Below are 25,223 nucleotides of genomic sequence, written 5' to 3'. Positions count from 1 at the left end.
AGCCGCCATAATAATCTTTGATGGCACGAAATCAAATACCATCAAAATGAAGTTTTTCAATTGGAACACTATTTTTCAAGCCAAAGCAAGAGCTATTTTAGAAGCAGTCCAAATAGCAAAAAATAACAGTAGAAATACAACAATTTGGACTGACAGTTTATCCGCCTTACATGCTATCAAAAATTACAACACAACGCATAATATTATTCAAAAAATCCAAAGTATTTTAATCAATCATCCACAATTAGAAATCTCCTGGATAAAAGCACATGCTGGTCATATGGGTAATGAGGAGGCAGATAAGGCAGCAAAGGAAGCAGTCACGGATAAAAATCTTACATCAACAAATTTGGGAATGCCCTTATCATATATTAAAAAGAAGGAAAAAGAATTCATTTTAAATTATTGGCAACAACTGTGGATCGCACACAAGTACGGAAGAACGACTTACGAAATTCTTCCAAAAGTTTCTTTTAAAAATAGTAAATGGCCCAAAGAATTAATAATGTTCATAACTGAGCATGGTCCCTTTAGGACATACTTGAAACGCTTTCAGTTGTCAAGACATAAACTCTGCAGTTGTGGAGAAATTGGTTCACCACTACACTACGCTACAAAATGCCTGTTAACAGAATCCTATCACTTTAAAATCCCCATGGAACAAAACATTATAGCCTGGAAAAAACAAATTATTAGTAATAAAACTCTTATAAATAAACTAATTAACTTAATTAACTTCATACAGAATTATGAACAATTTCTAACGCCAAGCTAAAGTTTACTACTCTCCGACTAATAATCAATATAAAAACACATCCACCTGCAATGCTATCCATTACTATAGTGTTAAAACCTTATGCTACCCAGGTTATCATATTAATCAACCCATATAATTTCTAAATTCCTAACATTAATTTGTTTTAAATTTTCATGTCATGATTTTAACAGTATGCTCAAACATAGTTTCGGTTCATACAGTGAATGAAATTATTACCACTTGTATTAAATTATGTCAACTTTAAATGAAATGTTTATATAATGCCTTAGCAAACCATATTTAATTGAATGCATCTACATGAACATGTTGTCATAACCCGATTATATAGCCTACCATCACTCAACATCAAGCTTATGTGCTAATGTACAACCACTACAAAGTTTTGATGGAATCATTTTTGACAACCGTTATTGAATAACCATATATGCTAACTATATATAACGTATATATATATTATTGTTATATTATTATATATATATATAATTGTTAGTATAACGTATGTATATACTAACAATTCCACAAATGTAAATTGGTGCCTTAAATATAAATCCCCTTGTATATAATTTTCCCACTCCCCATTTTTTTGTATCATATTAGTGTTTTTTCTACATTATCTCATGCAATGTATTTGTTTATCCAGATGTATTTTCATGATATGTTATATTTAACCACGCTTCTTCTGTATAGTCACTATTTTGGACGCTCATCTCCCATGGGTCTTAAATGTCACTAATCAATATTCTATTATAGTTACATAACGTCTGTTTATATCTGTATCTCTAAATAATTATATAGTAATTAATAAATAATAAATGTAAGGATCCTAACGGGAGCTCTGGCGACGTTGCAGATGCTAGGGTGGGCTTGTGATTAGCGACTGACATCGGGGGAAGCGTGGTATGTCGCCGTTGTAACTGTTTTCCTGGTCACAGTTTTTCTTTCTGATAGATGCCCCCTTCGGGGGCATAGGTGCAGAGCTGTGTGCCGGCGTCCATGTCCATGTATTGTTATACTTTGAATTGTTTTGAGAATGTGTTTCATTATTACGGCTGATTTTTAAAAAAAAAGGATTTTGTAACTCCGTAAACATGTATTTTTTCACTTTATTTTGCTGTTAGGTTGTTAATTATATGTTAAGATATAAAAATCTTGGAAAAATATATTATTAAAGAGTTTTCTTTTTCTAAACTATCATTAGGGTTTAATTTATTTGATATTTTTAAGCTTGTGTATGTCATATATAACTATAAAACACATATAAAAGTAAACCCTTTTTTTTCTATTGTGAAAAAATATCATTCACTTCTTTGTTAATAAAAGAAGGAAAGAATGAAAGTATTCTAAACAACAAATGCAAAATATTGAAATATTTGTTTACTGGTATGATATCATTAAATATGGATATGACATATCATATCCATATTTATTGATAAATATAGATATGACATATCATCAAAAGTAACTAAATTAATTTATGATTAATGTATTTTCATAATCATGAATAAGTCTACCTAGATTAAATGATATTTAAATGTCATTTAATAAGTTTCATAAGGAGGATTTATTATTATAAGCAAATTGTGTTTTGAATAAAAAAAGAAATTTTTTTTTTATTATATTTGAATTCAATATCATATATCTCAAATTTGTAAAATGGAAAAAAAGATCAATAATTCGGATTTCAATGACTTTTTTATAATTATGCTGCTGAAATAATATACAATAACCATTCATGTAGTTCAGGAAATCCAATAAAAAGGTGTTCATTATTTTCAAAGATGTGCCTTTTTTTTCTTATAGATTTATTGATTATTCATTGCCATGAAAAAAAAAAAAAAACAAGTTGAGTAATCCATGTTAAAGTTACTAACTTATGTTTTTGCTTTTTTTTTCCTCTCACCTTTCTCAATAAAAATAAATTACATAACTTTTAAATCTAATACGTCCATGTTTGACCAGTATCATTAATTTTTTTAAATCATTTCAGGAACAAATAAAAGCCTGTACAGTTGTTGCTTATATTGATGCACCAATGGGAAGCGAGGAAGTATTTATCCGATGTAATGCTAGTGAAGATGCCAAATCAATTATCCAAGATAAAAAATTGCATCATCTGGGTAACATTATACAACTATCAGGTAATCAATATGTAGAACAGCTCTAATTATATGACACTCCTTAACTTACAGCACTTAGCTCAGTGAAGTCTGTCATTCTGCTCCATTTATTTCACCAGCCGGCTGTAAGCAAGAGGTTAAAAGCCCCAGACACACATTTCATCTTTATTATAGCTGATATTACCCAATTAACCAAACCAAAATTTGGCTAATCCAAAAATAAATTTGTCAAAACCAAAATTTGGCCGCTAGAAAAGGGCACAAAAACACAAAACGCATCTCAATGATATAAATTTAAATATAGTCATTACCCAGGTAATTAAATTTAAGGGGTTGATTTGAAGAATTATTTTCATAAATCCAAATTTGTCTGCAACCTCAATGCAATCAGAGAGATTATTATTTAAATTAAGAAAGAAATTATTATTGTATAATCTAATATACATGCCTTTAATCTAATATATATCCAATCTAATATATAATAATCCAGTCTAATCTAATAAATAATAATCTAATCTAATATATAATAATCTAATATACATGACGCCCGAAAGCTGAGCGGTAGCGCTTCGCGCTGTCGTGCCACAGGTCCCTGGTTCGATCCTCGGGCTGGGCAAGGTTGACTCAGCCTTCAGTGGGTCTGTAAATGAGTACCACGCATGCTTGGGAACTAAACACTGGGGGTTCCACGTTCGGCTGACCACCTGACCGGAACATCTGCTCCTGCACCCCAGAGCCCAAGGTCAAGAAAACTGAGATGGGCACAGTAGGCCTTGGCCCTGTATGGGCTGTCGCGCCGCTGAGTTTTGTTTAGTTTAATATACATGGCTTTACATACATGCCATATACATTATTACAAACTATAGTTAGCCCTGCATAATGGAAAACTACTGATTCCAGTCAACTCTTTTAATATAAATGGGTTATTCAATTGTTAGTATAGTGCATTAATCAATTTTAAATGCCATGTTTTTTAAAAAATTTACTTTGAAATGGTATGATATACACAGTATAATAATTCAAATGAAAATAAACTCATTTTAATGATCAATAAACAATTATAACTTGATCTGTTAGTATCATAAAATATTATTGATGTGGTTTGAATTTTATAGTAGTTGTAGTATTTTATTTATGTTGCACTAGAGCTGCACAATTGGTTATTGGCTACAGTCTGGAAAGCATGCCTGAGACTTATTTTTCTTCTCTGTAGAGAGGATGGCTCTTTTGCTTTGATTGAATTTTATGCAGTGACACTAAAAAAATATAATAAATTTTTATACAGTTAAGCCTGTTTTCAAGTAACAAGAAAATCTTTACTTAATTGTTCTTTGCTGTGTTCTCTCCATTCAGCCTTTTAATATTTATTAGAGGTGTTTAGAGATATTTTAAAAGTGAACTTTAGCAATTTTTCCAAAATTGTTGCATTTAAAAATGAATAAAATCAAAACGAATGAAATATAATTTGCAGCTCCTATTGTTGAGCAGGAGGGTTTTTGCTATCAGGGTTGTAATTTTATTTCTTGTTTATTCTAAACACTTAAAAAATCTTCTAGTTATTTAATAATTTTGATTTTTCTTTTACATAGCCCTGGTCTTGAAGTATTAATTACAGTAAGAATTATTTTATAGAAGTATTACAGGATTATTAATTGTACTTAATTACAGGAGTATTAATAAACATATAATTAGAGCTTCATTATTTTCTTTTTACTTTCTTACTAATGAAATTAATATATGTATATTTTATTTTTCAATTGTTTTTCCAGCAATGTTAGATTAATGTTTACATATTTATGTTCTTAAAATCTATTTAAGCATGTAACTATAAATTTAATGAAATTTAAGAATAAAAAAAAGTTACTTTAAACTCTAAACTTTACTTTTTCCCCTTGAAATATTATATATAATATTATTACAATTTTTGTTAAGAAATAAATCTGTTTTTCATTTGATGAAGATATACAGGGCTGATTGTGCTCCGGAAAAAATCAGGATTTCCGGATTTTTCGTTAACCGTGATCTGGAAGTTTCCGGAGATCGAAGGTTCAGACGTTTCAAAAAATCATTGATCACAAAAGTTTCTGGGAAATCAAATTTTTATTTCGGTGGAACTTAAAAGCAGTTTATTTTATTTGTTTTTAAGGGAGAGCCAGATACTTTATAAGCTTATATTCAAGATTAATATTAATTTTTTATCAGTAAATAGTTTTTATAATCATAAACTCAAGAAAGAAAGACATATTTGTAAATTTCAATTACTTCTCTAGGTCATCATAGGTATGTGAAAATGGTCTAGGTATGTGTAAAATTTTGAATATATTTTAAGTCAACTAAGAAATATTGAGAAAAAGGAAAAAACCTTGTTATATTTTTTTCTAATTTTTCGATTAAAATTTTTTTTTTAACTCAAGAAATTTTCTGGAATTTTGACTTGGGCTTACAATCACCCCTGAATATGTAAGTCTGGACTTTAATATTTTAAAAATTTATAGTATAACTTTTGAATTTTAATGTAACAAAACTTTTGTCAAATCCTTTTGATTTTATTAAGATTCTATTACCTAAATGAAATTAATATAGTGCATAAAATTTTTTTGATAGGTAAAGATGAAGAAGAATATTGGAAAAAAATTGAAAGTGATAGGGAAGCCAAATTAAATAATCCTGTAGTAAGGAAGCACAGAGGTCGTGATAAAGTAAGAGTCATATTCTTTTTTTATCAAAATTATTAGGGAATAACTTAGTGTCATCATTTTTATTACATAACATTTTAAATATGTTTTTGTCCAGTAACCAATAAATGCTTAATTTTGCATTTTAACAATGATAATGATTGATATTTTGCATTTTGTCTCTTGTAGAAAAAAAAATGAATGCATTTGGTCTTTTTTTAAAAATCTTATTTTATCTCGTATTTTTAATGGACAGTATTTTACTAGAATTCTATTGTACTAAGTTGTAAGAGGAAATCAAGAGAAAATGTTTTTTTTTTGTTGTCTAATGCTTCTTTTGTAAGCTTAATTTTCAAAATTGAAGCTTATTCCTAAGAGAATTTATTTATTATTATTTTTAAATAGTCTTTCCAACATCCTGTTTTTGGTTAAGCATAGTTTACCTGTTACTCATATTATAGATTTCACAGGCTTCATATTGTGCCAAAAGAAAAAAAACCAGGACATTTTTCAACAAAATCAGAGCATTTTTTCAGAATAGGATGTGTTTTCTAAGCTATTTTTAAAAAGGACAAATTAAAAAGAAATATTTATATATAATTTGCTTCACTCAACTTAAATATAATCAATGCGAATTTTAGTGTAAAAATAAAATGTACTGTTTTTAATTTTTAGAAAGTACTATTTTATTTAGAACAAAAAGCTTCAACAGTTTCCAGTATAATTGGATAATCCAGTATGATTGAGATAATCTAAAGTAAAATTTTGTAATACCACTGCATTGAAAAGAATGACCACCATCAATTTGTTACGATTCCCTCATACCTAAATTTAATTGAAATTTATCCTCAAGATCAAGGCTTAATCAAATAATTTTATAGTAGGGTTTTCAAAAATCTCGAAATGAAAACACAGTGAATATGCAACTGACGCCAGGCTATCAGTTTGTAGCAAAAACAAGTCAATGGCAAGAAAGCCACTTGTAGCCATAAAATTATGAGATAGATCACAAAAGGCATGTGTTTCATGCCTAAATTTACCTACCATTAAATGAGTAATTTACTATATCCAACTTAAGCCTGATTTTTTTTATATGCTGTGATTAAAAACAAAAAAACCAATTTAAAAAGTGTTCATTTGTTTAACTAAATGAATATTTTCTTCTTTTAGCTACTACTTGATTTTTAAAAAGAATAAAAAACGTTTGCTTGATGTGAAAACAATTCTTTCTCAAATCAATAGAATTATCATAAAATTCTCCCAATTCCCTAGATCAAAATAGATTAATCAGGTTGTATAAAACACAAGTCAGAAAGAAGACGATGATTACTAAAATATATCTATATGATACTTTACTTTTGTGCACATGGAGAGGAAGTAAAAATAAACATTTATCTTCGCAGTAGACAGCCAGTAGAAAAAATGTGAGTCAATAAGGGTGTTAGAGCAAAGTTAACAGTTATAATTAAATGTTAAGCGCTAGGTACAAAATATTAAATTTAAAATAACTTGGTGGTCAAAAGTTTATAAATGGAGAGAATTCTGATAGCATCATCATATCTACTTAGTATTTTTGTAAAAAATTAATTTAGAGGACGGCGCATCAATTCCCCATTTTAACTAAGATATTGTTGATTAGAATCGATCATTTTTAAAATCAGATAAAAGAGACAAATTAATACTTGAGCTTTTCACAACCCAAAATGAAAGGATGTAAGAAAAATTCACTTTCTCAGGGGTCTGGCTGCAAAGGATTATGTGACGATCAAGGTCGTTGAGGTCAGCAAAGTTCAGGGGTTATCTTTAAATGTTAGGCACCTAGTGAAAAGTAATTTAAAAATAACCTGTAGCCGAAAAGTTGTAAAAAGAGAGAATTGTGATAGTATCATCCCAGCTACTTAGCATTTTTAGACACAAAGTAATTGAGATAATAATGCCACAATCAATAATTTAAACTAAGATACAATTACTGTATTGATTAAAATTGATCACTTTTAAAATCCGATGAAAGAGAAAAATCAACACTTGAGCAGTTCACAATGCAAATTAACTCCATTTAATGAATTGGAAAGTTTTATGAAATAATGTACATTTTTTTTACAACTTAGTAACCTAAATATTTAATTTTGAAAGTCTTTTGCACAATTTATATATAATATTAAAAATTAATGACCCTTTTGTTATTTAACTGTGGCACTGGATAAAATAGTGAAACTAATTACTTCTAGTCACATCCACAAATTAGCACAATTTCTCTGTCAAGCATTTATATTTTAACAGAAAAACTGTTCTGCAGAAAAGCAACCTTGTACTATTTTAAGCTAAGTTTTGAATCAAAAGTTAAAGTTGTTGCGATGTTAACCCCTTAACTGCCGAGTAAAATTAACGTGATTCACTCCCCAGTGCCACCGTTTTTTGCTCAAGTGCACTTTCTTACGCGGTGTTTTGGTGGGGGAAAATGATGTGCGCTTTGCAATTTAAAAACAGTTTAATTTTACAAGACAAGAAAAGGAAAGAAAGAAAATACAAAATTTAAATTAAATAATAAAAATACAATATAAAAGATGTTAAAACTTAGCTATTGTATGTTAAATCCTGAAACATGGTTGGACACATAAACCAACATCACATTCATTGTACTGATAGCGGGATTCTCGAAGAATTTTTTTTCTTGAACAAACAGCATATTTCCGTGATGCATTTTTCTTTGAAGACGTTGATGGAAAGAATAAAAAGCACCAAATACATACGGGAAACAAAAGCGAAAAAAGAACAAACCCGACCTTACTTAAATAAATACACACAAGCGATTAATGCGATATCACTTTTCCATAACATCCTTTTCACATTCCCCCACCTCCGAAATTAGTAATACATGCGCAAAGCAAGCACTTTCAAGGCCATTTTACTGCATTCTGAAGTGGGGGTGTAGTTCTATTTATAGCAGCGCAATGGAAAGAGTCGTACTTCAGGAAAGCATATATATACGCCTGCGGCAGTTAACGCATCGTCTTGCCAAGACATATATATACACCCGCGGCAGTTAAGGGGTTAACTCAAACATTGTTAATAGTCATTTTCTATTTTAATTATCAGAAAAAAAACTTCTTATTATTGTCACCAAGGAATAATCTTCTCTCTGCAGTGAAGTTTTAAAAATATTAGCAAATCTCAGCAATTTCTTTTAGGGGTCAACTTATACCAAAGATGCACAACCAGTGGCTCTGAAAACCTTTACATGTAATAAAACCTTACCTAAATATATATAGAAATCTAATGATGGTGTCACAGTTTTCTAATGTTGTCATTACATTTTTATTGGCTGAAAAATTACATGGTAGGATCCAGTCTTCCATATATTTTGGTTGTTATCAGCATAAAATTCATTAAGTTATTGTTCAGTTATAAATTTAAAAAAAATTCTTTACAACTATTTTTTTAAACAAAAAATAGTTTGTAAAGTAAAATTTTTAACTATATTTAGATTTTTTTATTATCAGTACCATAGTGTAAAAAAAACGCAATTTTATATGTGTAAATTATTTATATTGCTTTCAAATGATAAATAAATCCTTCACTTTCATGATAACTTACACTGCCCCCCCCATACATGGTATTTTCTACTTATTATGGTCCACTATCCAATTATGATTGAATATTCCAACATACATGGAGGAATGTTTTTTGCTTTAGTAACTATTCACATCATTCTTTATAACATTTAAAATATAACACTAGAATATCTAATTATAAGATTAATTCACATTGACTTTCAAAGAGCTAAATGCCATGATTATAATTACATGGAACAAAAATATTGGAAGAATTTATAAGAATAAGTTTTTAGACACTAAAAAATACTTTATTACACAGAGTAATATGAGATTAGTCTTAAAGTATGTGCTGTAAAATTATAAATTGAACTATATTCTAACCTTTTGAAAATTATTTTCAGCTTATTTCCAAAGCAGCAAAACTTGTTCAACAAAGAAACAAACACATGTATTTTGATGAGTGATGATTTATTATATGATTAACTTTTCTGTACATTATAATTGTGAATAAAAAATTTTATTCAAATTTTTGTCTCTTATTTGCACTAAAAGTACCACCACCGCCACCATTAAAAGTTCGTTTTTCACCACCAAAGCCGCCACCGCCGCGTCCTCCACGATTGAATCCACCACCACCTCCTCTTCCACCAAAACCTCCACGTCCTCCTCCTCTTCCAAATCCTCCGCCACCACCACGGCCAAACCCTCCACGTCCGCCTCCACCTCCTCTGCCAAAACCACCACGCCCACCTCTACCTCCTCGACCACCTAAAAAGGAAATTTTTTTTTTAAATAGGACAAATTCAAAGATATTTTAAGGACAGATTCAAAAACATTAGTTATTTTTTAAAAAACACTTAGTGATAGTCTGCACTATCAATGTATGTATTCATTTTTAAATTTAAACATTATAAAAATAATTATTCTTTATATAAGGTTCCCACTTAAATGCTTAAGTATTAACTGACTTTTCTTTCATGAAAATTTCAACTAAACTCTATGCTACATTTTTACTAAACACAGTAACTTTTCTTTGGAAAAATGCTTTACTTTCAGGGTATCCGCGCACCTGGAAAGTCATGAAATGTCATGATTTTAACTATTTTTTGAAAAAAGTCATGGATTTAGGTCGCCGAAAAATCAAATTTACCCCCCCAATTTCATGGTGTTCCCAATATCTGAATTTGTAACAAAATCACCACTCACAGTCATATTTAATTAAAATATAAAATGTTTTTATCGTGTTCTTTCAAAAAATGAAAGAAAAAACATCATTTCTAGAGCGAATTATCTTGTAAACTTCTATGATTTCAGAATTTTTGTTATTATTTTTTATTTTATTAATTTAAAATTTTAGCTGAAGCAAATCAGTCATTGGGGAATTTTTTTATTCCGAAATTTGAACAGAAAAATCAGGAGTATTTCTTTCTTTTCCGAGGAACAAGAAAAGTATCTTTAAAATGTAATTCTGCAGAAAAAAAAAAGAAATTTTTTTTTTGCTTTTGTATTTTTTCTCCAGCTATTTTATTGCTTCAACTCTTTCTTTACTCTGTTTTTAAATTTAAAATCTATAAAAATGAAGATGCAGAGTATAACAGTGTTGGTTATACCTATCATTTCAATGAATGTTATTATAATGCATTTTTAAATTTATTGTTGTGTTTTTGTCGGAGAAAATAGTAACTTCGCTAAGTCATCAAAAATTCCTGGAATTAGTCATGAATTTGAAAATCTAAAATGTAGCAGATACCCTGTACTTTTCTTCAATATTCAATTACAAAATTTTTTTATCTACTCCCATTTTAACTCCTTTCCTTAATAAATTTGATTACATTAAAAAAAAAAAAAAAAAAACAGCAACAGCTTTGAAAGTCTCTGCACTTTAAGTTTAATATGAATAAGACTAAAATTCAAAACTCTTTTGATTGATCCTGAGCTGCATAGACAAAAAAGCAGACATACTAAAGCTATTATAACATAATAAAATAACATGTAACTAGAAAATTTATTCCAATAAGTCAACTAAATTATAATAATTTAATTAAACCCTTGAATTGATTGATTGAAAAAATTACTAACTCATATAATTTTTTTGTGATTTATAATTATTGTACTAATTATATATATTAAACTAATAATAGAAATATTCATGCACATATAAGCAGGAGCACAGAAAATATTTACATCCTATTCCCTATGAACAAAGTTTCTTTTTGGATCAAAATTCCCCCCCAAAATTTAGCTTTTTTTCAGCACAATAACTTTTAAAAAATATTTTTGTATAATAATGTTTATATAAGAAGAAAAAAACGAGCAAATAAGTTATAAAATAATAGAAATCAAAATATATTGAAATAGTAATAATTTATTAAATTTAAGGCCCCATTTATAGACTTAAGGAATTTAAACTTATAAATGCATAAATTGACGTATGTTTTTTTTAAAACAAGAAATCACATAGAAATTTTTTTAGACCAAAACTTTCTACATGGCGGACTGAATTTCTTCCAAAGCCTTGTTTGACAGTCAAACATATTCTGTTCTGCTGAATATAATTAATAACAACAATATTGAGAATTAATAAAAATAATAAACAAATTATACATTGATCAGATAATTATTATCTAAAACTTTAATTTCACTTAATCTAAAAACTCTGCCTAAATTGCAATATAAAAGATTTAAAATAAATAATTAGATTGATAACAGTTAAAACAGCTCATAATTATTATCTGTAATATAAACCAAACAGTTATAATATGGGTCTTAAAGTATTAATATTACCATTAGAAAAATCAATTAATAGTTTAAATAACTTTGGTTACATTTTTTACACGTGAAACGTAATATAAATCATATGTATAGTAGTATATAATGGAAGTGCTGTGCATGATTTAGAATTAAAAATGTCAGAAAAGAAGCTTTTCGACAATTTATAACATTTTTTGACAGGTTTTTGATGTTAGTATCAAAAACCATTTATTAACATTAAAAACCCAACTTTGGTTTCAGTTCACAATGGTTAAACAGTTCATATAGATATCTGGTTAATTTTTTCTTTTTTTTTGAATCAGTCTATTAGATAATTAAATGCATAAGTAAATATAGTATATCTTACCTCTACCACCTCTTCCTGGTGTTGAAGGTGTTCCAGGAGGTTTTGGAAGAAAACGTGACAAAGGCAACAATTTTTCAGGATTAATATAAATCTGAAAGTAAGAAACACATTTCTTAACATATAAATTTTTCTGTCTTAAAATAAAATAATCATAAGCAATTTAAATTATATACAATGTACAAAAGCTAAATTTGATACAAATCATTGTTTTTATCACATTAATCATTAGATATGTCCTAATAACATAAAATTAAGATATTGATATCAAACAAAAAATAAAAAAATGTCACAGATTTTGAGCAAAGGATTATGATTATTTTTATTTTCAGATTTTTTTAAATTAATTTTTTATAATTTCTTTTAACCAATCCTGTAAGAACTCAGGAACTATTCAAAAAACCTTAAAATAAAAATTTGGAGTAATCAGTACCTGAAAAGTCTATAAAAGTTTTGTCTGATATGGAGACTTATTTTATGTTACACTTCGTGTCATTTACCTTTGGAACACACAAATGGCATGCTTGATGAATTTGCATAATATTTTCAAATTAAATTATAACAGGTTTTCAATTTTCTCCATGGAAAAATTTATTTTATTATTTCAACTCATTCAATACATGCATTACTAAGAGATTTAAAATTTTTGTAAATCCTTGTTTGAACACACATTTGTTTTGAACATATTTTGCTAAAGACAAAATAGTAATGTTTAGTTCTATTCTGTTTATATGTACATTTAAAAATAGTTATAATTATTTCAAAATGCAATAAAATTAATAATTTAAGAAATAAAACTGTACTACATAACCAGTTTAGGAAAAAGCATTCTTCAAGAAAAATGCATTTACCTAAGCTTTTTCATTTCAATCAAACATTAAAATGAATGAATTGGAAAAAAAAAAAAAAATGAGGAATGATGCATTGTAGTATCATGCATTAAACCAAAAGTAAATGACAAGAATAGAGTTTGGCTCTAAACCAAGTATCAAACAAATAATTCATTTTTTTTATAGTTTACATGTATATAAATATTTAAAGCAGTGTTCATTCTAGACCTTAATAAGGGCACCTATAACAAAAACGGGTATTGTTCAAAAATATTTGTATAACTTCTAAGGCATCCAAAATATAAAAAGTTTTTAATTTTACCATTAAAAAAAATCTTTTTTTAAAAGATAATTAGTTTAAACTAAAAATAATTTCTCAGTTAAATTCACATTTGATAAATTTATATAATGAGTGTAATTCTCGGATTTTAAAAAAGTTGCGCCATGTAACAATAACCTAATTGAAAATATTGGGATTTTAAAAACGATGCTGAAATGATTGAAAAATAACTATAAGTAATTGTTATAACTGTTGAAAAAGTGGTCAAAAAATTATTGTGGACTTAACGCTAAAAATTAATCCGGACATCGCAGTGCATGAAAAAGTGGTAACTAAAATATGAAATTTTCTAGCCATAACATTGTATTAATTACATCAGAATTGAAAAAAATCACAAGGAAATAGTCAAAAAAGGACAAGCAGTTGCCAAAAAAAAAAAAAAAAAACAGTCAATAAACGATGTAGATTTACGATAAAATCAACCTAAATCGAGCATGTTAAAAATACTCCTTAAATTGAAAAACTTGCTCGTCCTAATAGCATTGCAAAAAAATTATCAGAAAAAGGAAAAATAAGTGGATATGGCCGACAGCAATGGATTCGTTGAGAATCGAAAGCCTTAAAAAGTGATAATTTAAATTTGAAATTCACGTGTCGTGATAACGTATTAAATACATCAGAGTTTAAAAAACCTAAAGTGGGTTTTTCTAAGATTGATTTCTTTTTTTATCCTCTGTTATATTAAAGAGCTATTCTATTGAAATATTTATGTAGTCTAGCCTAAAAAAAAATTAACCTATAGTGAAAAAACTAATTGTGTTGGAGACTGGAGAGTCACCTTGCTGACTAGATTTGACTGTATGGCTATTGATTATTCAGTGCCATTTATTCGCTTTCTATGCAAATAAAGAATGTTCCTCAAATATTTTTTAAGATTAAAATATAAATAAAAAGTAATCCTGTGTTAAAATAAGTTTCAAATGTTTGATGTATGTGAGTACATATAACATTTTGTATCGTGATGTCAGAAGAAACTTTTTTCAGACTTTCACAGCAATTTATTTGTATTAATTATCTATATGAAGTCAATTTATAAACTTAAACTTAATTATTAATATTAAAATAAGTTTTTATAAAATAAGGTACTTATCCCTCCCCCCTCTTTTGAAAAAGTCCCCATGAAAACATGAAAAACCCAGAAAAGCCCAATAAACCCAAAAAAAACCCACCCGGGTTGGGTTTTTCTACAAAAACCCGAGTTTTTTGCAACCCTGTGAAACACCCTATTAAATGTCATAAAAATACAGAACAAAATAGAAAAACTATGCGCAGAAGGCAGAAAAAATTGCCAAAAGAACTATCAGGTTGTCCGCAATGTTCGCGTCGGTAGATTATCGAGTAAGAATCAAATGCAATAAATAGTAATAGCTCAATTTTGAATGTCGTAATAATATCGTATTACAAATATTGAATTTTAAAAACATGGGGAAAGGGATGATGAACTGATAAGCAGCTTCTGAAAAATTATCATTAAACAACGCAAAAGTATGCCATGAATTGAACACTTTAAAGTAGGGTGTTCATGTCGTAATGACATATGACGAAGTTTGATAAACCATAGGAAACAGGCGAAAAAAATGATCAATAACGGTCGAAACACAATTTATTATTTACAAAAAATATAAATATATAAATCAAAAAATCGTGTGGATTTATCAAACATTGGTGCGACTTTTTTACCACATTTAATATGCCAGGTTGCGTAATCAGGTACATTAAACAGGGAGGCAGAATTTTTTTAGTCAAAGGTGCGACCTTTTTACCACATTTAATATGCCAGGGTGCGTAATCAGGTACATTAAACAGGGGGGCAGGATTTTTTTAGTCAAAGGTGCGACCTTTTTACCACATTTAATATGCCAGGGTGCGTAAGGACAAATAGCACGCCCTGCCCGTAAACCTAGAACAAACCCTGTTTAAAGTATGAAAACAATCACAACAGTTTTTAAAATTTTTTAGAATAGCTAAAAAAAGGACAAATATAACTCAGTTACTTACTTTTTGATTCTTTACAAAGGAGCTAGCTTTGACATCATCTGATAATTTCACAGAAACATACTAATGATAGGTTAAGAAAATCTTAAAACAATGTATTGACAAAATAGTTAAATACTAATTTAACTTTGGAATCTTTTACTCTTTTTTACTTTAACAAATAGAAATAAAAAGAAAGCAAAATTAACTTTTTAATTAAAAACACAATCCCATAATTTAAATAAGGAATTTGGTAAAGGGCAGCAAACATTAATGAAATTTATAACCAGGCTAAATTTTGCACTCTCATGTATTGTCTGGAATGCAAGTTCTGTGCAGTCACCACAAAACCACCTCAGTTCTTTAGAAAGCTTATCTAGACCCCCCTATTCACAGGATGCTGTGTGAAGGATCAAAAAACACAGACTAAATCAATGTTAAGCTCCCAGCATGAACTCATATCCATCCCACTAACTATTGAAACAATGCTGTACAACAATATTCTTTAGCTATTCATATTGTGCTTGAAATCAAATATAAAATCTAAGTGTAAGAAATAATTAATTATAAAATTGGTGGATTCTATCATATTTAAGGTATTTATAAGCTCTGCTCAGGATTCTTATTCAATTTTAGAAATAAATTTCCTTTATTATATAAGGTATTCTAGGAAATTATATATATATATATATATACAGTGAAACCTCCGTTGAGCGGACACTCTCGGGACCAAAAAAATTGTCCGTTTACGAGAGTTGTCCGTTTAGGGGAAGGGTATACATTAATAAAGAATACTCAAGCCATAAATTGCTTTTAGAATAATTGAAATGATTTAGAAATAATTAAATAATATATAAGAACTATTCACATTGACATTTATTTAAACGTAACAAAATTATAATATTTATGATACAAAAAGAGAAGATTAAGAAATCCAATATACATGTCTTTGTTCCATACTATTATCCAGTTGAAAAGAAAGATGTGATAGAAGTTTGGTTTAAGTGACTGCGACTCACCATATCTTCATGGTACATTTTTAAATCATTTAGCATCTTTACACCAATTTCATCATTTTTCGATAAATAAAAATGTCTCAGTTCCTCAATATAAGTTTGAGCATCATTTAAAGTTTTCACTTTCGGTTCGTATTCTGAAAGCAGTTGAGTATCATCGTCTTCATTTTCACTCTCGGCATCAATATTTGTAACCATCTCAACAATTTCGTCTATATTTAAATCATTCTTTTGATATTCAATATTTTCGTCTATGTTTACAAAATCATTACCGTTGACAACACTTTCTCCAGTCAAGCGAATCAAATTTGTTAATTCAGAAAAGGAATCATCAGAATTTGTGTCATCCACGCCATCTGTAAGGATATTGCATTCTGATGTATCTTTTTTGAAACCTGCCTTAGTGAAACAGTTTAAAATGGTTGAACTTTTTACTTTTTTCCAGGCTGCTATTACCCACAAAGAAGCTTGTAAGACATCAATTTTGACGTTTTCTTTATTTGGCCCATCTAAGCTCGTAATCAAGTGTTTTAAAATTAGTTGCCGATAAAACACTTTGAAGTTTTTAATAACACCTTGATCAAGTGGCTGGCAAACAGATGTTACATTTGGAGGAAAGAATGCAATTTTTACATTCTTTAGATTAATGTTAGGGTGAGACGCTGCATTATCAAGGAAAAGAAAAACTTTCCTGTTTTTGCGGCCCATTTTTCTATCAAGTTCAAGCAACCACTCAGTCATTAAATCCTGGGTCATCCATGCTCGTCGATTTGCTTTCCATTTTATTCCAAGCCTAATTAAATCCATTCCTTTAAAACACCTGGGCTTATTTGATTTCCCTATAATCAACGGGGGCTCTTGTTCTCCGGTCATACTTGCGCAAAGTAAAATCGTCAATCTTTCTTTTGACATTTTACCTCCTTCACACTTTTCACCTTTTAAACACAAAGTTTTTTCCGGTAATGCCCGAAAAAAAAGACCTCTCTCATCAGCATTTAATACGTCATCGGGTGCATAGTCCTCCAATAAAGAAGGCAGCTTTTCCAACCAATCCTTAACCATGTCAGTGTCCACAGAAGCGGACTCTCCACTTATTGATTTAAAAGAAATCATATGTCTCTTTCTGAACTTTTCCAACCATCCATTAGAAGCTTTAAAATCCTTTATCCCCAATTTCTCAGCTGCCTCTCTAGCCTTTTCCTGTAACATTGGTCCAGATACTGGATATTTTTTGCTTCTAACTTGAGAAAACCATTCAAAAACGCATCTATCAATTTTAAATCCAGGTCCGTTTGCCGAAGATATTCTAATTTGGTTCATATTTCCATTTTCGCACCAGAGTTTCATAAGTTTTTCTCTATTTTTAATGATGTCTGCTGCCTGAGTCTTTCCAATTTTAAAGTGTTCGGCCAATTTTCGAACACTGCTTTTTTGATGCTTGAAATATTCTAAAAGTTCAATTTTTTCCTTTAAAGTTAAAACTTTACGAGGCATAGTTGAACAAGAAGAGACTTTCTCAAGAATGAAGATCTTTTAAAAGCTTTATCTCAAATACACTTTCAACAGATGTAGTTACAAAGAAATGAAAATGTTTTTCATAATTACGCAGATAATCAGGTTAGTCATATGATACGGAATGGACACTTATATTTCTACGTCACGACCACACTCGGTTTCAATCAATACATTTATTCCCCCATCACTTGATAAGGAACGTGGTAATACCTCTTGAAAGTAAATCTCCAGTAAGGCAAAGAAAAAGGAACAAGACAATGCTTACCTATATGACACCAGGTCTATGGAGTTGTATTCACAATCGATCATTTGTCAAAAGTTTGAATAAGCGTTTGATTTACAGGAACACCTCCATGACTAAGATTTCTATTCTATTCTTTTAACCCAGATGAGATGAGTGCAGGGTACTAACTGATTAGAAGTAGAAAGGGAATATCAGTGGGGAAGAGGAATTGATAACAATTAATGTGTCACTTTAACTTGTGGGGTCTCAAGACTGAGCATGTGGGGTCACAACTGTGTAGTCCAGATAAAAAGATCCAAAGATGCCGATGTCAGAAATATTTTACATGAGCAGAATCATTTTCCTTTCTTTCTAGCCAAAGATGAAATCAAAAAGATAAAGAAAGGTGACAGGAGAATTATAGTCTTTAGAACTAGAATAGCTTAAAGATTTTAGTTATGGATAAGGCAAGAAATTTACAAAATGGTGGAGAGAGGCATTTTTATCTTAAATTTAAATGTAAATTTTTTTTTCTAGTTTAAAAAAAAGTAGTGTCCGATTTGAAGAGGTAGAAAATAACGTTTCAGGGCAAAAATGACTGTCCGCGTCCTGTTAAGGGAGTGTCCGCATTGCGGAGACCATACATAATGGTTTTTTCATAGAAAATTTTCGGGGAATTAAAAATATGTCCGTATTTAGAGGTGTCCGTTTTGTAGGAGTGTCCATAACAGGAGGTTTCACTGTATATATATATATATATATATATATATATATATATATATATATATATATATATATCATATCTGGCTAGACAGCCCAGGGTGGGCCAGTGCCTTCCTTTGAATTCAAATCCACTTCTCTCTACTTTTGACACTTGTTCGTCAGTTTTTCTCCTTTAGAGGTAGGAAATCAGTCTCAACTAAATCCAGCCATCTCAGCCTGGGTCTACCTCTTTTCCTGTTCATTAGGAGTTTGTGTAATAGGATTATATATATATTGAAATATTTTTACTGTAAAAAATTAAATCTCACTAAGTGAAGATTTAACAAGCAGATTTCATAATGCATGAATACATAAATTAAAGATAGAAGCAATGCTTTGCATGAAAATCAGAAAATATTTCAATTTTAATGAAACATAGTTTAATTGTTGTATCAGTCATATAGTAAATAATCATACATTTTGTAAAATTTGTTATATGTAAAAACCAAAATAAATTTATACAGAGAGCATAATTTTTCGAAAAATGTAGTATTGTTGGATTATTAATACAATTATTTAAGAATAGTTGAAATTTTTTATAAAAAAACTTATAGTTAAAAACAAAAAAGAGTCAGCTCAAGGGATGTAACGAATAGTGTTATTGTTGAAAAGCTGCATGTTGGATATTTGGCAAAAAAAAGGAAAAACGATGTTTCCTGGTGCATTGCTGTCTAAACACCCAATGAGAAGCAGTATTGTTAATAATACATGGAAGGTTTTAAATGTGCGTGAAGATAATCTTCCTTTGATCATAAGTGCACAGTGATAGCTAAGACAGTTATCTTTGCTCATGTTTTTTTCCTTGTGACTCATCATTTTGTAGACACGATAAAACCTGATGTGATTGAGAATCAAAGTGTTGTTGAATCTCTTAGTCATGGAAGCCTGCTTTCTTTTAATTGTGAAAAAACTCTAATATTGAATATCTTACAATCAATCCAGCCATTTATTGTTCTTAACCACTATTTTGAAAAGACATCTACAGGCTTAATTATTGAAAAATAATAATCATTGTTCCACAAAACAGTTAATTAAAATTTGCAAAGATTACTGAGCTCTTACCAGAGAAAGCAAAATTACTTACTTTGGTTTAAATCAATAAATTGAGTTAAAAAAAATATAGCAGCAGTTTTTAATTTTTTTGGTCAGCTTAAATTAATACTATAAGATGATATACTTGTGATGTAAAAAATTAAACTTAAAAACACTATGAGTATCTAATACCAGAAAACTAATTAAGTAAAAGGATACATAATCTGCCATTGGTCCAAATATTTCATCTATTTTTCCAATCTGCTGCTTATTTTCTAGGTATATAAAGGCATTAAAATAAGGTACTTCAGTAAGCGTTGCTTTGCAGACTAAGTCATCTTCACAGGTATGTGTAAAGTAGCCCAATTCTAAATATTAAACAAGCATTAGTAGTATCATATTAGATAAAGAGACAAATATATGTGACTATATATATATATATATAACTGCCATTTGTTATAAGTAATTTCAATCAAATAAAGTAAATATAAATCTTATTTAATAGATTTTTTAAAATAAAAAAGCACAAATATATCAAACCTTTAACTGTTTCTGGAGGACCAGCATCATATTGGTTAAATCTACCTCCGCCCCCTCTACCACGTCCACCACCTCCGAATCCTCTTCCTCTACCACCACCTCCTCCTCTTCCACCAAATCCTCCCCTTCCTCGAAAGCCTCCACGTGACATAACTGGTAAAACAAAAGGCACAAATTTTATTAACAGAAAAAGCAAATTCATATAAAAGAATTTTCCAGTAAAATACAATTTGTCACCAAAATCACTTTACATAAAAAATGGTGACAAATGGAAAGGTAAATAAATAATCTAATAATTATTTTTAAAGTAATTAACATTAAGCTAATTTTAATTTACAAAATAAACATAATAATGCTAAAGGTATCTTTAACAACTATCAACTTCACAATTCCTTCTGTTTTAATTATTATTATCTTATTTACATATTTTATTACAAAACAAACTAGACTCTTCATAAGTTGAGAATTTATAAAAAGGATTATTCTAAATTTGCTCACTGGCAAAAGCAACAATTACTAGGTATTAAGGGGAGATAACCGGAACCAAAATATATTGTGTTTAGATCCCAGCTAATCTGTACCACTTTTCCCAGATTTATGCCATCCTTTTAATTTAGCATTGCCAATAAAATTCAATTTAATTACAGATTGAAAAATATACTTTGAGGTGCAGTTATGAAACATTCGTAAATTTGTGGGATCGTTTCACACAATTTGACTTCTCAGCTTTAAAAAAAAAAAAAAAAAATTCTGCAACATTTTAAAATTAGAAATGTCTTCAATTAAAATTTATTTACAAAGTATTTAAAAAAAAAACTGCTTGTTGCTTATAACATTATATTAAACACTGTTACGCATGAGATATTATATTTTTAGCAGTAACTTCAAAATAATTAATTTGAATTGAAGATTTTGTTTGTTAAATTTAATAACTTCGAATGTAGCATTATAGCAAGATTTTAAAAAAAGTTTAAATAATATTTTTCATTTTCTGTTTCAATGAACATACCAAATAAAAGCTTTTTTTAAAAAATCTAATAATTCTGATAAAAACTGCATATTACTAAAATTTTACGTTACAGTATTGTGTCTTTTTATTTAGAAGTTGAATATGATAATTTTCAAGGAGTTATGTGCAGGACAAAATATAAAATTTTGATGTAAAACATACATTTGTGTTGCATATGTTGCCAGCAATGCCTGCAAAAAAAAAATTAACAAAAGTGGTTAACTATGACCCCAGAAGCAGAAAGTGCCTAAAACTGCGACGTACGTCGCAGAACAAACGAGGTCCTGCAGAACAATTTGTATCTTGAAATCTTGAATAAGTGACAGCATATTCCTGCGATAATAATTTATTAATAATTCATCGTCATTAACAAAATTTTTCACCTCAAAAGTGATTGAAAAAGTAACAAATCAAGAATGTTTGCCTTGGTTTAAAAATAATGTACAGTATCTGTGTATGATCCTGTATTTTAATAAATGAAAATATGTATTTTTCGGTGGAAGAGCCGCGGCGCTATCGAAAAAAAAGTTGTTTTTTTCCTACATGCAGCGCTTCCGACGAAATATTTTTTAGTAGCAAAAAAATTTGTCAAGGAAAGTTATTTAAGATGGAATAATTTTCTGAGAGAAAGACTATTTAAAAAAATTAATAACGAAGTCGACGAAATATTCGCCCATATCGCGATCTGCTGCAGAACATCGCCAATTCTTAGCAAACTTTTTGGCAGCAGCCTGTAAGAAAATAAATAAACGAAATAATAATTTTAAAAAAACATCGCATAAGGAGAAAATTTAAAAGGTATGCATCTTGTATCCACCCCCAGCTTAAGGAAAAATCGCAAGCTAGAAATCTATTTAGCGCCTTGGCAATTGTAATTTGAGCGAACAGAAAAGGAAGTATCGGACCCTAAATCCGACACTCACGGGACTGACGAAATGCCGAACTTCGGATCACTTTCGGAAATTCCAATATGGCCCCCAAATTTTACTATAATTCAATTCCACTGTTAATTTCAGAAAAACCAATAAATTTAGTCAAGTTTCGATCGTAGATTATGATGGGGTGAATTTAAAACTGGCCCATCTTAAGAGAATTTTTACTAATCAAAATAATAATCTATATAATATAATCAAGAAGAAATAATCAGAATCCTATGAAGAAGAAATAATCGTTTCTTCTTTGGAGCGAGATCATAGTTCTCGTTTTTTCTTTTAGATAACATTTTGTTTTAACAAAAGACGCTTACCTCGCAAGAAGAAAAAAAAAAGCTAACAGGGAACTACAAAAAAAAAAATTTTTTTTTTAACAATTAATGCTAAGAAACTAACAATGAATAACAACAAAAAACAAGCTAAAAACTAATAACGATAAAAAAAAAACAAGCAAGCAACAATTAACAAGAAAAAATAAAAAGCGGCAAAATAAAAAAAAATTTATGAATCGAATAAAAAACCGCAAAAGGGATAGAATTCATTTTGTTGTCCACGTGGTAGTTTCAATGTCAACTGGGTGTGGCCAATTTATGGTCAAACAGAAGAGGGAAATTTGGGGGTAAAGCACAAGCACAGCTGTCAAGATTGATTGATCAGTTTTTTCCAACTTCCATTTCTTTATTTTGTTCATTGGAAATGCAAGTGTTTTTACTTCTCACTTTATTTTAAACTGCTTAAGAAACAGATGTTTCTTTTGACACAGATTTATAATTTTTTTTTCAAGCTTTTTTATTTTTAAAAGATAAAATAAAGTAAGTTACTTCAACAGAATAAAATTCCAAATAAAAAGAATATAGCTGATTTTTTTTGTCTTATCAATATAAATTTCTAAAAAAAAAAATTAAAAAAAAAAGATTAGATCAGATTAAGTGCCAAATTTTGGAATGCTGGATTAGGGGTCCCATACCCTGTTCTTTTCCCCAACCCCTTTTAAATATTGAGTCACATTGGGTTATTTCCATTGAAGGAGAGGGCATTCTACCCACTAAAATTCCACCCTCAAAGATTGTGAAAGTGAAACTTATTTCCCGTTCGCTAATTTCTTCAGAATTTTTTTGGGGCCTGTTTAGTTATTTCTTATTCTTGTTATTATTAGTTATTTCGTTATTATTAGCTGTTTCGTTATTATGTATTAGTTTTTCCTCAAATTGTTAACGGTTATAAATTTTAAAATCTTTCTTTTAATAAATTTTTATTTTATTTTTCTTATTGCATTGTTTTACGGATTCCTGTAATCAGTTCAGCCTTAATTCAGCTACTGAACATATAAATATTTTTTTTGCTGTTCTTCTGTTTTTTGGCGCGGTGCCAACTAGTAAGAACAACTTTAATTTATATAGTTTTGTTGTTTTCTTTTTTTTTTGCTGAAAGAGAAAACTTTTTTTGTTGCTTTTTTTTTGCTGAAAAAGAAATTTTTTATTATAATTTAGAAATTAAAACTTTATTTTGTGAAATGCATAAAAAAATGTAATTTTTTATTATACAGATATTCTAAATGGTAATTTAAAGGTCTCTTCTGAAAGGATGCTGATATACGCGGTTCAGCGCCATTGCGGCGCTTACTATAACTTTTTTTTAAAAAAATTCATTTTTATCGAGGTGCAGCGCTTCTGACGAAGCGGCGCCTTCGCCGAAAAATACGGTATTTTAATGTAAAGCTAACTTTTTTTCGCAGTGAAATCCTTGCAGAACATTTTTATATATTAATAAGTCCTGTTGCAGAACATTTGAAAATATTCTGCTTCTGGGACTATGACTAGTTTGTTCCAAGCATACTTCAAACGGCAAAGCATCATCTATCAATTCTCACCCAAAAACTAAAATAAAATTAGAGTTAAGTACTGAGCAATTAATTTTCAAATGCAAAACTATACATCTTTTTCATTTTAAAATATTTAACTTAATACTACCAAAAAACTACATCACCATTACAAAAAAAGGGGAAAAATTGATAAAAAAATAAGGAAGATACCTGAATGGCAGACAAAGTAAAAGAAAGAGATGTATCTGCTAATGTAATATGAAACTGAAAGAAAAGGAGCATGAAGAGCAAAGAAATTGAAGAAAGCAAGAAATGAAAAGATATGGTTGATTTTGAAGAGACATTCACAACTTCCAAGATGATTTCCCAAGTCTTAGGGAAATCAGTAAAGCATATTTAAAAATATTCAGCATATCTTTAAATGCAAACCTAGAAACAAGAGGCTTTGCATTAATTAGAACTTTGTGCTATATAGATCATTTCACAAATCATTAAACTTATGCACTAAACCTGGCAATATATGATTAATAAAAACACTTTAAAATAATCTCTAAATAATACTAGTTAACTCAAAAGATATGCATTTGTGAGGTACATAAAAATAATTAAAATATCAATAGCATTAAAACTAAAAACAATAGAACAATTTAATTAGAAATATGAAAGTTAATGTTGCAAAACATTGAAATGCGAGATCTTAATTCATTGAAAAGTACTTTGATTTTATTTCCGATATTATTAATTCTCGATCTTCTTTGAAATTTCACATGAAGCTATGTGAGTAAGAAAATAGCAAGATCTCCCATAGTTTTTTAAAAATTAAAAGTAATTCTTACCTTATAATTAACTTTAAGTTAAGATTGCAATTACAATAAAGCCGCACCTCGTGGCCGTGTTTAATGTAAATTGTTTATTATTTATATAGTACGCTTTTGAATGCCTATTTTTGCTGTACTAAAATTTAATTAGCAATTTTTTTAAATCTCATT

At 29.0% G+C, this 25,223-nt stretch overlaps 2 protein-coding genes across 4 annotated transcripts in view; one reads left to right on the top strand and one right to left on the bottom strand.

Moving 5' to 3' along the window:
- The window catches only part of Larp7 (La related protein 7), a 23,514-nt gene extending 13,864 nt beyond the window's left edge, over positions 1-9,650 (top strand). For both annotated transcript variants that reach the window (XM_016048075.4, XM_016048074.4), the window contains exons 9-11: positions 2,766-2,916; positions 5,500-5,594; positions 9,526-9,650. In XM_016048075.4, the coding sequence (XP_015903561.1) occupies positions 2,766-2,916; positions 5,500-5,594; positions 9,526-9,588 (309 nt within the window). In that variant the 3' untranslated portion in view covers positions 9,589-9,650. The remainder of the gene's footprint in view (positions 1-2,765; positions 2,917-5,499; positions 5,595-9,525) is intronic.
- LOC107436380 (uncharacterized) lies at positions 9,576-25,223 on the bottom strand. Of its 2 annotated transcripts, none has more exons than XM_043055761.2 (6): positions 25,083-25,223; positions 20,472-20,624; positions 20,151-20,299; positions 15,408-15,467; positions 12,243-12,333; positions 9,576-9,892 (listed from the first exon to the last, which is right to left on the bottom strand). In XM_043055761.2, the coding sequence occupies exons 2-6, from the start codon at positions 20,620-20,622 to the stop codon at positions 9,642-9,644; spliced, it is 702 nt and encodes a 233-aa protein (XP_042911695.1). In that variant the 5' UTR covers positions 20,623-20,624; positions 25,083-25,223; the 3' UTR covers positions 9,576-9,641. The 2 variants fall into 2 exon arrangements, with proteins under 2 accessions (XP_042911695.1, XP_042911691.1); XM_043055757.3 differs by having other exon boundaries at positions 25,071-25,171.

The sequence above is a fragment of the Parasteatoda tepidariorum genome, chromosome 4 (assembly GCF_982258835.1).
Source record: "Parasteatoda tepidariorum strain Cologne lab strain chromosome 4, Ptep-v5.0, whole genome shotgun sequence".
In the NCBI taxonomy this organism is placed as follows: Eukaryota; Metazoa; Arthropoda; class Arachnida; order Araneae; family Theridiidae; genus Parasteatoda; species Parasteatoda tepidariorum.
This window is presented reverse-complemented; position numbering and strand designations above follow the sequence as displayed.

Excerpts from the sequence above, each read along its gene's own strand:
- LOC107436380 (XM_043055761.2), bottom strand. The coding sequence starts at position 20,622 with ATGTCACGTGGAGGCTTTCGAGGAAGGGGAGGATTTGGTGGAAGAGGA. Across the intron at positions 20,300-20,471 it reads TCCTCCAGAAACAGTTAAAG|AATTGGGCTACTTTACACAT; the intron begins GTTTGATATATT and ends TTTAATATTTAG. Across the intron at positions 9,893-12,242 it reads ACCAGGAAGAGGTGGTAGAG|GTGGTCGAGGAGGTAGAGGT; the intron begins GTAAGATATACT and ends TTTCCTTTTTAG.